This window comes from Amblyomma mixtum, chromosome 9 (assembly GCF_055824585.1).
Source record: "Amblyomma mixtum isolate Tamu chromosome 9, ASM5582458v1, whole genome shotgun sequence".
NCBI lineage: Eukaryota > Metazoa > Arthropoda > Arachnida > Ixodida > Ixodidae > Amblyomma > Amblyomma mixtum.
The window spans coordinates 73,415,627-73,429,891 of record NC_143020.1 but is presented as its reverse complement, the minus strand read 5'-3'; the positions used below and the strand labels follow the sequence as shown (position 1 = coordinate 73,429,891).

Sequence of the window (14,265 nt, the reverse complement as noted above, 5' to 3'; positions counted from 1 at the left end):
CTGAAAGACGGCTCGCGCGTCACAAAAATACAACTTGCCGATCCAGCACAAAAACACTCGTGACAGAGCATACACGATGTTTGTCTCAGTACCAGAGTCAGGAGCATGTAAGCATCCTTGCACAGAGTTCTGGCAGAGCCGGTGAGGTCGTGTATGAGGCGCGATCTCACACCTCCTCCTGTCTTTTCTACTATCCCCTCACCTCTTTCCTTTCACTTGTACACGCTGCCTGCTATCCTTTATTTCCGCTGCCCCAGCTCAGGTGCTTCAGCAGCGATAGCAGATGCAGAAGCTAGCAAAAATGATTTTTCCTTCCATATTCAATGAAAAATAAAACCACCAGTACTACTACTACTACATATACATTGGATTTTATCAGGGAACAATCTTGCCCCGCCGCGGTGGCTCAGTGGTTACGGCGCTCGGCTGCTGTCCCGAAAGACGCGGGTTCGATCCCGGCCGCGGCGGCTGAATTTCAACGAGGGCCAAATTCTAGAGGCGCGTGTACTATGCGATGTCAGTGCACGTTAAAGAACCCCAGGTGGTCGCAATTTCCGAAGCCGTTCACTACGGCGTCCCTCATAGCCTGAGCTGATTTGGCACGATAAACCCCAATAAACCAAACCTAAACCAAAGAACTAATTTTAATAAGCAGAATGCGAAAAGTTGCTACCACCTTAGCGTACTAATCAAGCTTTGTAGTTGTTTTCTGCTAGTGTATAGTTGGGGGGAAGACGCCCCCTCCCTTGCCCTCCATTCCGGACGCCCGTGGATTCATGCTGTTTTCAAACCAGATCTGTTTACGCCGCGAGCGGTGACGTGTTGGCCGGGAAGTTTGTGAAAAAGGGAGAAACACCTGCGCAGCGGCCGTTCCTCCTCACCACGGTCGTGGGTTCAAACATGTCGGACTTGTCGGTCGACCCCGCGAAGGCTACATTGTCCTTTTCGAAGAAAGCCACCACCCTTCACGGAGCAGCGGAGGGGGGGGGCATTGAGGCACCCTAGCTATTTCTGCAAGGAGGATAGGGTGAGGAGAAAGCGTGCACGAAGCCCCTAAAAGGAGCGAAGGCGAGAGGAAGGGGGAGAGTACAGCGCAAAGCTGAGTGCCGGACCAGCGTCAGCAAGAATTTTCTTTGGCCGCACGCAAGCTGGGCATTCTCGTGGCAAAAATCGAGCCAGCCGGTTGCAGTCAGCGCTCCTGTCTGTCTTTACACGTGGACGAGAGTCAGCTCATGCAGACGCGACTGTGGCCTTGATGACCGTCGGGAGCAAGATTAGGCCGCGTTTTTAGGGGGAGGAAAAAGCAGTTGCCCGAGTGACCGGCGCAGCAGACACGTAGTACAGTGCTAGCAATGCTTCCTTCAAGCCTGCAGTACACGCTGGTTGGGTTCTCCCCGGAGCTTGACTGGAAGCCCCTGACCTTCCTCAAGCCTATACCAGCCAACCGAGTCTGCAGCGCCTGCGGTCTGGTGCGAAAGAGGACCGCGTTGCTACCCTGCATGCATGCGCTGTGCGACTGTTGCTACACACTATGCGGCAAGGACGACTCGAGCGAGTGTCCTCTGGACGGCAACGCCTACGAGGAGGATGACGTCACCCTCATGGACTTCTCCGCTGACGATCTGCTGAGAAGACAGTTTCGCGAGACGTACCCGCCGTCTGCTATCCCAGTGTTGCCATACTGTAGTGTTGCCAGACTTGCGCACCTCCCAGTGTTGCCAGGCTATAAGGTTGCCAGATTGTGAACTAAAACCCAGTGTGGCTAGACTATTTGTTCCCTATCCCTTTTACATTCTCCTCCGCCTACAACTACGCTGTCGCGCCGGAATAGCCCCGCTCGTAAGAGCAGCCTTGCCCGGAGTGGCCGCCGCCTGTTCGCCAAGCGAAAGAGCACGTCCGCGGCGGTTACGAAATTGCTTTTTTAGTTACTTGTCGAGCAGACGGGTACGACAGACGAAATCTGCCGATGCGTGGCCCCAGTGATCGTATTTAGACGAGAGAAACGCGTGATTTTGTTGAAATAAGCGTGCTAAGCTCAAATTCACTTGTCGAGCAGACGGGTACACCAGACGAAATCTGCCGATGCGTGGCCCCAGTGATCGTATTTAGACGAGAGAAACGCGTGATTTTGTTGAAATAAGCGTGCTATGCTCAAATTCACTTGTCGAGCAGACGGGTACGACAGACGAAATCTGCCGATGCGTGGCCCCAGTGAGCGTATTAAGACGAGAGAAACGCGTGATTTTGGTGAAATAAGCGTGCTAAGCTCAAATTCACTTGTCGAGCAGACGGGTACACCAGACGAAATCTGCCGATGCGTGGCCCCAGTGATCGTATTTAGACGAGAGAAACGCGTGATTTTGTTGAAATAAGCGTGCTAAGCTCAAAATCACTTGTCGAGCAGACGAGTACACCAGACGAAATCTGCCGATGCGTGGCCCCAGTGATCGTATTTAGACGAGAGAAACGCGTGATTTTGTTGAAATAAGCGTGCTAAGCTCAAATTCACTTGTCGAGCAGACGGGTACGGCAGACGAAATCTGCCGATGCGTGGCCCCAGTGAGCGTATTTAGACGAGAGAAACGCGTGATTTTGTTGAAATAAGCGTGCCATGCTCAAATTCACTTGTCGAGCAGACGGGTACGACAGACGAAATCTGCCGATGCGTGGCCCCAGTGAGCGTATTAAGACGAGAGAAACGCGTGATTTTGTTGAAATAAGCGTGCTAAGCTCAAATTCACTTGTCGAGCAGACGGGTACACCAGACGAAATCTGCCGATGCGTGGCCCCAGTGATCGTAGTTAGACGAGAGAAACGCGTGATTTTGTTGAAATAAGCGTGCTAAGCTCAAATTCACTTGTCGAGCAGACGGGTACACCAGACGAAATCTGCCGATGCGTGGCCCCAGTGAGCGTATTAAGACGAGAGAAACGCGTGATTTTGGTGAAATAAGCGTGTTAACTTGAAGCACTGGTCATACTCATCCTGGTCACGGCACCAGTTAACTTGAAACTCTGATCCTCCTGTTCACGGCGCCAGTTAAGTTTCTCCTCTGGATCGTCGTCGGAATGGCCGGCTCGTCTATGCATGTGGTTAGCAGTTCGAAGGGCACCTCGCGCCAGTGGCGGTCCCAGAAATTGGTTTTAGGGGGGGCGGACGAACTTCCGTATAAAAAAAAAAATAGACACATTTTTTTTATCTACATTTTATTTGTACAACTTTTGCGCTTTTTTTTTTTTTGAAAATTAAATGATGAACGATATAAATGTTATACCATAACTCTTGCCTTGAATGTTAACGGCTACTTGAGAAATATTCATTTCGATGCCAGGGAGAAACAGGTCGTCGGATGAGACATCCCGCCACGGTGGGTCTAGCAAGGTCAATGCACCTGTCCGGGCATTTCACGAGTGCGATTGGCGGCCCTCATTACTCAGTTCGGGGAAGGAGCTTTGTTCCGCCCTTGGTCACCTCCGACAAGGCGGCTGGGCGGTACGTCTTGTGAAGCCAACCGAAGGGACGATCCCCACGCTGGCGTCGCTGCGTCTCATGGTGGGATAGGTGGTAGCGGTTTATTTTAAAGAAAAAATAAAAAAAGGCGAAGGAAAAGAATGTTGCCGGCCGCGTCAATTGCCATCTAGTATCGTAAGCACGCGAGCTGCAGCCGGCGTAGGTGAAAGGGAAAATATAGCGAGGAGAAGGACAGGGAAGAGCTTTGTATGCTATTTATAAAATAGAAAAAGTAATCAAGTTCGCGCCGCTCGCGCGCAAATGTCCGGGCTCTGTCCGAAAGCAAGAGCGCGCGAGCGGCCACTGTGCACAATCGTTTACAGAAAACGACAAATTGTACGTAGCGTCCTGTCTCTAACTAATCGCGCGCGTGGCACACTGCACGAGCGGCCGGGGTGGGGCGCCCGGCCTCGTAGAGTCCGAGGTAGCACCTAAGGAGCGTGCATGCCACGCGTGCACTACCTAGCGAAGAGCAAGCGGGAAGTCAAGCCCGCCTGCTCGCCCACGGTGGGATAAAGACATGAATGAGTGGCTCCACGTCGCCCCGACGAGGTTGCTGGCCACCGCAACCGCATGTGAATGGCACCGCCGTCGTCGCCGCGCCGGCGCCAAGGCAAGACAACAGCGGGGCATGGCAGGGCCCCGATGCCTCGACAATAACTACGAATTTTAGAATTGTGTGGAATAAAACTGCCGCTAACACGTTGAACGTACAAGGTAGGGGACTACTGGACACATCACAGACGAAAAAGGTTTGCTGATTTACGTCAAAAATCACATCTCGCCCTGTGAGAGGCCGAAAACGTACGTTCGGGAAGATATGCAAAGGCTTTTGGGGAAGGGGGGGGGGGGGGGCGAGCGCCCCCTCCGCCCTTCGGACCGCCACTGCTTCGCGCCTTCGTCCACTCGTCCGGCGACACGTTGCCGGTTGGGGCAGCAACTCCAAACTTCTTGAGAAGCAAAACTAGTTTCTTGAAGACGGAAACAAAAATAAAGGCAACAGGAGAAAAAGGCGGTTAAAAAACAGGCGGTTTGAAAAAAGGCGGTTTGAAAAAGGGCTGTAGAAAAGCGGCCGAGATTGGGACTCGGCGCGCTCCTCTTCTTTGTTTGCAGCTGGTTTTAATACCGTCGATAATTGGGCGGAGCTTTATTAAATCTGCTCTCGCGCAATTTCAATCAATACTGCTGGAGTGGCACTGTAGGTACAAGTGGGCGGCGGCCAGTGCTCGCCAGAACCCGACTCTAGAGGCGCCAGTAATGTCCGCTGCTTAGCTAGACAGTCCGGGTTTTCAGAAGTCGCCGACCTTACTGACCCCCACCCACTTGAGAGCTAATCTCTTTTTAATAGGAAACGGTCGTCGGCCCCTTGGTCCCCGTTTCCCGCGGCCTTGGAGAGCGTCCGAAGCGCGCGACGCGCTGTCACCATTCCTAACCCCTCTAGACTTCCGATGGACACGGTAGTTACCGTCGAGAGGGGGAGGGAACCTACTGGCGCCGTAGGCGTCTAGCTTACAGGTACCAACGACGCGTGCTCAGATTCACGCAACATTGACACTTTTAATTGGGGTAGGCAGTGTTGAACTGAATAACTGATAACAACGAAATTGTAGGCTGTGCTTGGTGAGCTTCGAAAAAAGTGCGAAATTCGGGCGTCGTCAGAAGCAGCCTTGCAGAAATAATTACTTCATGTGCGCGCATCCTATTATTGCCCAGTCACTTCGTAGTGGCTAGATATTTTTTTCTTCTGGCAGTTAAGAATGCTCTGCAGCTCGTGCTGCGTTGAAAGCCGCATTCAGAACAGTAATTGTAGGAATGAAAACATCGTCGACCGAAGTCCGTCTTGATGGGTTTTTGAGATAGTTGAGAGGAAACTGACGCCAACCAATATTTTTACTTTTTTGCCAACCGTTTCGGGACCAACTTGGTCCCTTCTTCAGGGGTGACTACAGTGTGCCAGCAGCAGCGGGGTGCTGCCTTCGCTCTGCCTTTGTTAGCCCGTGGCGCAGTGCACTAACGCACGACGAGGGAAGCGTTCCTGGAGTCCTATTCGTCGCCGCCTTTGTGAACCGGATGTGCCATGACTCCACATGTCGCCTCTTGAACGGTTTTTTTTTTTTTTTCGCGCAGATTTTAAAGGTTTATTAAAACGAAATACAAATGAGTTGTAAGTTTCATAAAAAAGTTAGTACAGTAGGAGGTCCCAAAGTGAAAACTGTCTGGGGAACCTCCCATCAGGAATACATAAGAAAAGTGCACAAGTTTGGCAGGGGAGATGGAACAAAAGTATACAATTAAGTTAAAACCTATTAGTGTAATTTGCGCCAATGAATAAGTTATACAATAGTTAGCGGGCATAATTTAACAAAAATGGCATAAAACAGCAAAGCATAAGAGCAAGAGAAAGAACACAAAAAGACATCGGATAGCAATGGGCATTGAATAAATGCAGATATAAAACATAGCCGGAGGAAAAAAAAAGAGGTTCCAGATGAGTAACAATATGACCGTTTGCTGTCAGAGTGGGGAACAGAAAATAAGATTAAGGCAAACTTAAGCATGGCATGAAGCTGAATGGGTTGATGAGAGATGTTTTTTTAGTAAAGTGTAGAAAGCGGACTGCGAACGTGCGGATTTGATTGCTAGTGGTAATGAATTCCAGGTTTTGATGGCGGAGAAAAAAGCAGTTTGTTTTCCATAATTTGTGTTCACTTTTGGTAGAAGCATATTATTTTGTTCAGAGAATCTAGTGTTATTGCTATTAGAAAGGAAAGATGCGGAAAAACAGAGAAGTTGATTTCAACAAAATCACGCGTTTCTCTCGTCTAAATACGATCACTGGGGCCACGCATCGGCAGATTTCGTCTGGTGTACCCGTCTGCTCGACAAGTGAATTTGAGCATAGCACGCTTATTTCAACAAAATCACGCGTTTCTCTCGTCTTAATACGATCACTGGGGCCACGCATCGGCAGATTTCGTCTGTCGTACCCGTCTGCTCGACAAGTGAATTTGAGCATAGCACGCTTATTTCAACAAAATCACGCGTTTCTCTCGTCTTAATACGCTCACTGGGGCCACGCAGCGGCAGATTTCGTCTGTCGTACCCGTCTGCTCGACAAGTGAATTTGAGCATAGCAGGCTTATTTCACCAAAATCACGCGTTTCTCTCGTCTTAATACGCTCACTGGGGCCACGCATCGGCAGATTTCGTCTGTCGTACCCGTCTGCTCGACAAGTGAATTTGAGCATAGCACGCTTATTTCAACAAAATCACGCGTTTCTCTCGTCTTAATACGCTCACTGGGGCCACGCAGCGGCAGATTTCGTCTGTCGTACCCGTCTGCTCGACAAGTGAATTTGAGCATAGCACGCTTATTTCACCAAAATCACGCGTTTCTCTCGTCTTAATACGCTCACTGGGGCCACGCATCGGCAGATTTCGTCTAACGTACCCGTCTGCTCGACAAGTGAATTTGAGCATAGCACGCTTATTTCAACAAAATCACGCGTTTCTCTCGTCTTAATACGCTCACTGGGGCCACGCAGCGGCAGATTTCGTCTGTCGTACCCGTCTGCTCGACAAGTGAATTTGAGCATAGCACGCTTATTTCACCAAAATCACGCGTTTCTCTCGTCTTAATACGCTCACTGGGGCCACGCATCGGCAGATTTCGTCTGTCGTACCCGTCTGCTCGACAAGTGAATTTGAGCATAGCACGCTTATTTCAACAAAATCACGCGTTTCTCTCGTCTTAATACGCTCACTGGGGCCACGCAGCGGCAGATTTCGTCTGTCGTACCCGTCTGCTCGACAAGTGAATTTGAGCATAGCACGCTTATTTCACCAAAATCACGCGTTTCTCTCGTCTTAATACGCTCACTGGGGCCACGCATCGGCAGATTTCGTCTGTCGTACCCGTCTGCTCGACAAGTGAATTTGAGCATAGCACGCTTATTTCAACAAAATCACGCGTTTCTCTCGTCTTAATACGCTCACTGGGGCCACGCAGCGGCAGATTTCGTCTGTCGTACCCGTCTGCTCGACAAGTGAATTTGAGCATAGCACGCTTATTTCACCAAAATCACGCGTTTCTCTAGTCTTAATACGCTCACTGGGGCCACGCAGCGGCAGATTTCGTCTGTCGTACCGGTCTGCTCGACAAGTGAATTTGAGCATAGCACGCTTATTTCAACAAAATCACGCGTTTCTCTCGTCTTAATACGCTCACTGGGGCCACGCAGCGGCGTACCCGTCTGCTCGACAAGTCACTAAAAAAATAATTTCGTAACCGCCGCGGACGTGCTCTTTCGCTTTGCGAACAGGCGGCGGCCACTCCGGGTAAGGCTGCTCTAACGAGCTGGGCGGTTCCGGCGCGACAGCGTAGCTGTAGGCGGAGGAGAATGTAAAAGGGAGAGGGAACAAATAGTCTGGCCACACCGGGCCACACTGGGTTTTAGTTCACAATCTGGCAACCTTATAGCCTGGCATCACTGGGAGTCGCGCAAGTCTGGCAACACTACAGTATGGCAACACTGGGATAGCAGACGGCGGGTACGTCTCACGAAACTCTGCCGCGAGCATGTGAAAGGAGTAGATGCTTGGGCTTTTTTTATATTGTTTCCTTTGCCTGTTTCTCTTTGCCGCGGAGAGTATTTCTCGCATGTGTACACATATCACATATATCGGAGGACAGTACAAAACTGTGCTGCAAAGAAAGAGCCCTGTAAAATATTCGTATCGTTGCGTATGTCGTTTGTCTCGCGTTATGTTACGTAACAGCGTAATAATGAGGCCGTCACAAGCTTCAAAATTGTAACTCGTAAGCATTTTTGCTCACTGCTGGACCGTTTCGAACCGCTCTGCGAGAGATTCTTCCTCTTCAATGCCATATTTCTCCTCATTATTCAGTGCTTCCAAAAACTGGAGATGCTATGCGGTGTACATTGGTGAACGCCTAAGCAAAACAAGGAGGCAGTTTAAATTTCCGTCGTAAACTGAGAGCTTTTCTATAAGTACTGAAGCACAAAATTTTGGCTTTGGTTTAGGCCGGGCTTTTAACGTTGACCTGGTAGATGCTAATAAGAGCGTAATTTCTTAATCTGTCGAATCTAAATCGTTTACCCTTCTCGTGGCGACGTGAGAAAATACTTGTTGATGATGAAATCGGGTTTCTTGATGGATTTGTCGTTCGGACTCTCAAACATTCACATTACTGGACGGCAGGAAAAGGAGTTGACAAATAGTTAACAAATAGTTCAACTTCTCACACATAAATAAACAAGAAGAAACGAGCTAGGAGAAAACCATTTACAGCACGACTGAACGGTTGATTGCAAGAAATCAGCCCCCGCTTAACCCAGAGCGCTCAGATTTAAGCCCTCTGTCTCCGCCCTTGCCGGGGACAGCAGCCAATAATAAATCAGGCGACACTTCGCGCCAATCGATGGTTAGGGAAATGAAAATAAAGTTTCCGTCAGGTAATCAAAGACTGGGGAAAGGATATCGGCTAACCAAATACTTGGGAAAGGAGGGGTTCCGAGCACACATGCAAACAGCACTGAACTCACTGCATTCCGAACCTCTGCCTTCCTCTACGTTTTCTTTTCCGCACACGTGCATGCGGGACGCGCGGCAGGTTCTTTATGAAAAAAAAAAAAAGAAGAAAGGTGTTCTTGAGGGGTCAAGCGCCCACTGACAACTCCAGCCTAAACCAGGCGCCTCTTCTGGGTACCAAAAGCTCAAGCGACCCATTGGCGCCGCTTCGAGTACCGAGGAGCCACCGTACACCTGACTCACGCGCAGGGAAACGAGAAAGATAACAAAATAAAAAGTCCACTGGCCACCGAAATGACGACTGCAGGCATTCAAACAATGAACATTGCACAAAGCTGCGCGCTGAAAAGATATGTGGTAGAAAGGGAAGATGGAGACGGAACCAGCGCTCTAGCGGCGGGGCCGCCGGTAACAATAGAGCAGCCACCGAGCCTCCGTCCTGCCTCCGCGGTTCCACGAATTTGGTAACCTTTCGACCGGGGACAGGTGCACATCTTGAAGCAGCTACCTCGCGCCGTAAAATCTGTCCTGGAGACTGAATGGCGCATCAGAAAGTTCAGGGAACTTCACATAAATCTTCCTTTATATACAGTTTAAAATCGGGCAAGAAACACTACAACGAACATTCAGAGAAACATCCTCTCTTTACCGATTTTGCTTTCCATGGAGAGAAAATGGCAGTTACTGGACTTTGTATTCGTTTATCATACTGCATCGCATTCAGGTAGGCATATGCGTTCCTTTCTTATCGCGCACAGCTGGCTGCGTTCAGTGCTTCCTTGGTGATCACGTAAATAAGCACTGGGCAGAAAGCTTTGGGTTTAAGTCGAGCGAAGCCGACATCTGCCCGTCTCTTCCTTCCCACTGTGTACAAAGCCGCGTATCTTGTTCATGCACTGAAAAAGCCCATCGTAGATTGAAAGTACGCGTGCGGTTCTACCGCGCGTGCTCCACGCCGCCGCTATGAAGCGGTCGTGCACCTCCTCGCTTCACCCTAATATACAGTGCCGGAGCGTCGCCAACGTTATCGGGGGCAGGCCTTTGTTTTTGAGAGCGTCAGATATACTGCTCGCGTTACTCAAGGTCGTGTGAGTATGCAACATAACATCACTGTCTAAATATGGCGGCCGCAGGGGTTAGTGTTTGCATAACCAAAATTTGCATATCACGTGACCAAAATGGCCGCCATAATACGTACCAATTGCTGGTATCCACCACTTACCAGGTGGTGCATCACCAGGTACCGGAGTGGTACCATACCATGTGATCCAACCGGTTGCATAGCAACGAGCGATCCTTATAAGATGCGTCCAAGTGCCACATTCAAGTGCACTTTGTGGGGACACACATGATTCCCCTACCCCATGGTAACGGCCGCGCGTAATTATCTCGCGATGCTATGCGCACGCCGTTCGGGAGGTTTTGCGAGGGAGGGCACTCACGCCACCCCCACTTCCTTTCGCTCCCCGCCGCGACGTCGCCGGGGAGACTTTCCCCTTTCACAACGGAGAGACCTCCTCTCCACAGCCCCGGAGAAGGCGCGTTTCTTCCGAGGCTCGCTTGTCTTCTGGCGGGAGCCGTGCACATGCACGGATCAGAGATCTGCCACGGAGACCGCTGCCCTTACCGCCCGGCCACCGCGTGCGCCTTGACCGCCGCGGGCCGTGAGCGAGGAACCACGCGAGGTGAGCGGAACCTTCTTCCCCCACATTTTTTCGTGCGTTCTTTCATTTGTGCTTTTCACCCCCGTACGCGAGCGGAACACTCGCCCTCGTAACGGCGGTTGTATTGTTGCTGCTGCATTGTATTGCTCGAGAGCAATAAACGCTCCTCCGAGTAGCATACTCGTGTTTGTCCCCTCTGGCCCGAACCCGCCGTGGTTGCGACTCACCGCACCGCGGGTTGGCGGTCACAGCTCTGACTGCTAGGGCTGGCACGCTGGTGCTAGAGAGCGACAACTGCTTCTAGCCCTTTGAGCGTTATCACAAGAATAACCCCCATAACGTATAGCACATATACTACTATACTTTCATTTTCCTGTTAATACCCAAGTGTGCAAAGAGCCAAATTGGACCACTGAGTGGTACCATTGGTACAAGGTTTGTGAACCACCGAATTGGCGTAGAATGATTGCACCGGTGTCAAACGATTCAGCGTGTTATGGAGCATACAATTAATAATCGTATCAGTGCTTAGCACATTAAAGCGATTCATACCGACGCCCATTGGTCTTCACAGCCATAACTTCTTGGATCTTCAGACGTTCCTTACGACCAAACTACTTCACGTAGGACATTCGAGGTGGCGTCAAACGATTTGTCTTCTCACTATGTATAGGTTGGCATCAATATCGTTCGTGCAAAACAGAAAAAAAAAAACTTGCAGTTGACGCCAGATCATACGCTGCTTCAGAGTCTGACAATTTTTTCAACGAACAAAAGAGTGTGGTCTTCCACCACTCAAGGCCGCTCGCTGATAAGTTGCACACCTGCCTCGAACATGGTGTATTAGTTCAGAATATGAGACCTCTATCCTTTTGCACATGTTCAACAGCTGGTTAGGGAAATAATTGTATCTGTTCTTCAGACTTCAATATAATTATTTATGAAATTGATAGAACATAGTTAGCTATGTTAACGATACATGTTCCGTATACAGCAAAAATAGAAAACTTGATTCTTTTTAAAAATATTTGTCGCGTTTACCGTTTCATTTTTCAGGCCCGAAAAAGGGCGCATAATATCGAAACCCGTTTCTTATTCGCTATACCCAGCTTGATCATATCTCCAAGTGAATTATTTTGTATCATTGCAGGTGAAGTGCTGGAATGAAGCTAGGGGCTGCCAGTATGCGACGGCTGCTTCAGGGATCGTCCGGCACTTCCAGCTGGAATGCGAACACCACTCCGTCCGTTGTCCCAAGTGCTCGGCCACCGTCCTTTGCAGAGACGTGTGCGCGCATCTCCGGTCGGCCTCTTGCACATTCGTGGCATCCGAAAGCGAAGTTCCACCGGCTCACGCGGAGGAGGCCCCATCGTTGACTGCTCTCAGAGGAGCCTTTGAAGGGCAGGCGGGTGAAATCGCAGCGTATCTGAGGCCAATGGCTGTCGATATCAGCACACATGGGGACAGATTAAGCGATATCTCTCAAGGCATAAACACACTAAAGGAGACACTACGTCAAGAACTAGCGTCTTTAAAAGGACTGAATCACGACGAAATAACGTCGTTCTACGCTGAACTGAAACAATTTTTTGCGACATGTAGCGATGCAGTTAGCACTTGTTTGAAAACTATAATAAGCATAGAAAAAAAACTCAACGATAAATTGAGCGCAACTCGAGACGACTTAATGTCACAGATTGCAGCTAGCATTGAAGAAATCAAGGCTGAATTGAAAGAGAGTGTTCAAAAAGCGTTGCAACCCGTTCCCAATGCAAATCGAGTTAGTGCACTACAAGAAGCGCACTGCGAGTTCCTTGTAAAAGGAGTGAAATCGCTTCAAGACAAGGCGATGCAGACAATCTGGGCTCACGATGACAGCGAGAAGGTGTACCTTCGCGGCTACTGCGTGTCTCCCGGAGTCTGGTTCTATTTTGAGGGGGCATCTGTATATCTGGGATTCAAGTACACCCTGCACAAGGGCGACATGGACGACGAAGTCGATTGGCCTTTCAAGCATAGGGTCAGGATGTGCGTAATTCATCCGAGAGGAAGGGAAGACATTGGGCTGAATGTTGACCCGTTTTACCTTCATAGTCAAAAGCCTACAGCATCAAGCAACGAGTCTCGTTCCATTTCGAGTGGCCGTGCACTCCAAGATCTCATCCGTGACGGGTACGTAGATAATGACCAGCTTCGGATAAAGTTGGAACTGCTGGCTTGAACCAAGCTTGAGCGCGGACATGGGCCACCCGTTACAACTTTGTGTCTCTGAACGCCCTTGTACGCTCCATTTCTTTCTTCAGTTTTTTATGGATTAACTTCACGTTAGTAAGAAATTCCTCTGTAAACACTGGTGTGAAAGCTCCTTTCCTAACCGCTCTGATTAGAAACACTCCACAAAAATAGCTTCTAATTTTATTTTATTTCTGACTCTCAGATATGTGTCCCACCGTGAAATGTATAAATAACTAAATAAACAATGTTATTTTCTCTCTGGCTGCGAATGCTCGGTATTTCTCGAAACATTTTCGTAAAACGATAGTAACCGCATATTGCGCCCTTTTCTGATTATATCCATTTTCTACAAAAAAAAAAGCCCTGGCCTCATTTGCCATTTATTTACGAAATAGAATGTTTCTATGCGCGAGCCGCCGCGGTGGCTCAGTGATTATGGCGCTCGGCTGCTGACCCGACAGACCCGAGTTCTATTCTATCCCGACCGCAGCGGTCGAATTTCGATGGAAGCGAAATTCTAGAGGTCCGTGTACTGTGCGATGTCAGTGCACGTTAAGGAACCCCAGGAAGTCTAAATGTCCGGAGCCCTCACTACGGCGTCTCTCATAGAGTGAGTCGCTTTGGGACGTTAAACTCCCCCATGAACCTTTTTGGGCGCGAAGACAATGGTTGCTACTTTGTCATAATCTTGTTAACTGCTATCTACTTATGTAATACAAGCAGCGACACTTTTGACGCCTTAAATAGAAAAACTTCGAAGCCACGACATATTAAAAATTAGAAAAAGAACGTGTTTCTTTTTCATTAGTGTTTCTCAGTCAGGGTCAGAGCATCTGTGCCAAAAATACAGCAAGGCTCATTTCACCTGTTATATACGCTGTTTCGTCTGGCATTTCGCTCCGCATGCTTATAAATACGCCAGCGTTGTTCTGTTCCCAAAACGGCCTTCTTTAGACGAGTACTGGAAGGTAGGCTTCCTCGCAGTAGCTTTTCCTAACCTAACACCTATGTGGCGCTATGGCCCACGGCCCGAAAATATGCATCGCGCCCCATCGGTAATTACGCATGCCCAATCATTCATGCTTACCTGGATGAGTATGCTGCCGTCTCTGCTTGCAGCATCGACTTTGGCTTCGTGTCGCGTATAATTCCTTTCACTGCACACTATTTCGCAATTCATGACGATGTTCGACCGTGAACTACTGCCATTCTGTTTTTTTCCTCGATTTAGAAGGGTACGTTGTCTTGCTATCCGTGGAGCGACCCGCCGTGGTCGAAGCTCTTACCTTCATCCTTTTGAAAC

The 14,265-nt window shown here is 49.4% G+C and overlaps 2 protein-coding genes across 2 annotated transcripts in view; both read left to right on the top strand.

The window, feature by feature from the left end:
- Positions 1-14,265, top strand: part of LOC149329729 (TNF receptor-associated factor 3-like) — a 116,052-nt gene that overhangs the window by 46,887 nt on the left and 54,900 nt on the right. The window lies entirely within an intron of this gene.
- On the top strand, positions 1,319-13,223 carry LOC149329731 (TNF receptor-associated factor 3-like). The gene is made up of 3 exons (XM_089561205.1): positions 1,319-1,648; positions 4,713-4,764; positions 11,878-13,223. Exons 1-3 carry the CDS (start codon positions 1,353-1,355, stop codon positions 12,946-12,948), a joined length of 1,419 nt encoding a protein of 472 aa, XP_089417331.1. The 5' UTR covers positions 1,319-1,352; the 3' UTR covers positions 12,949-13,223.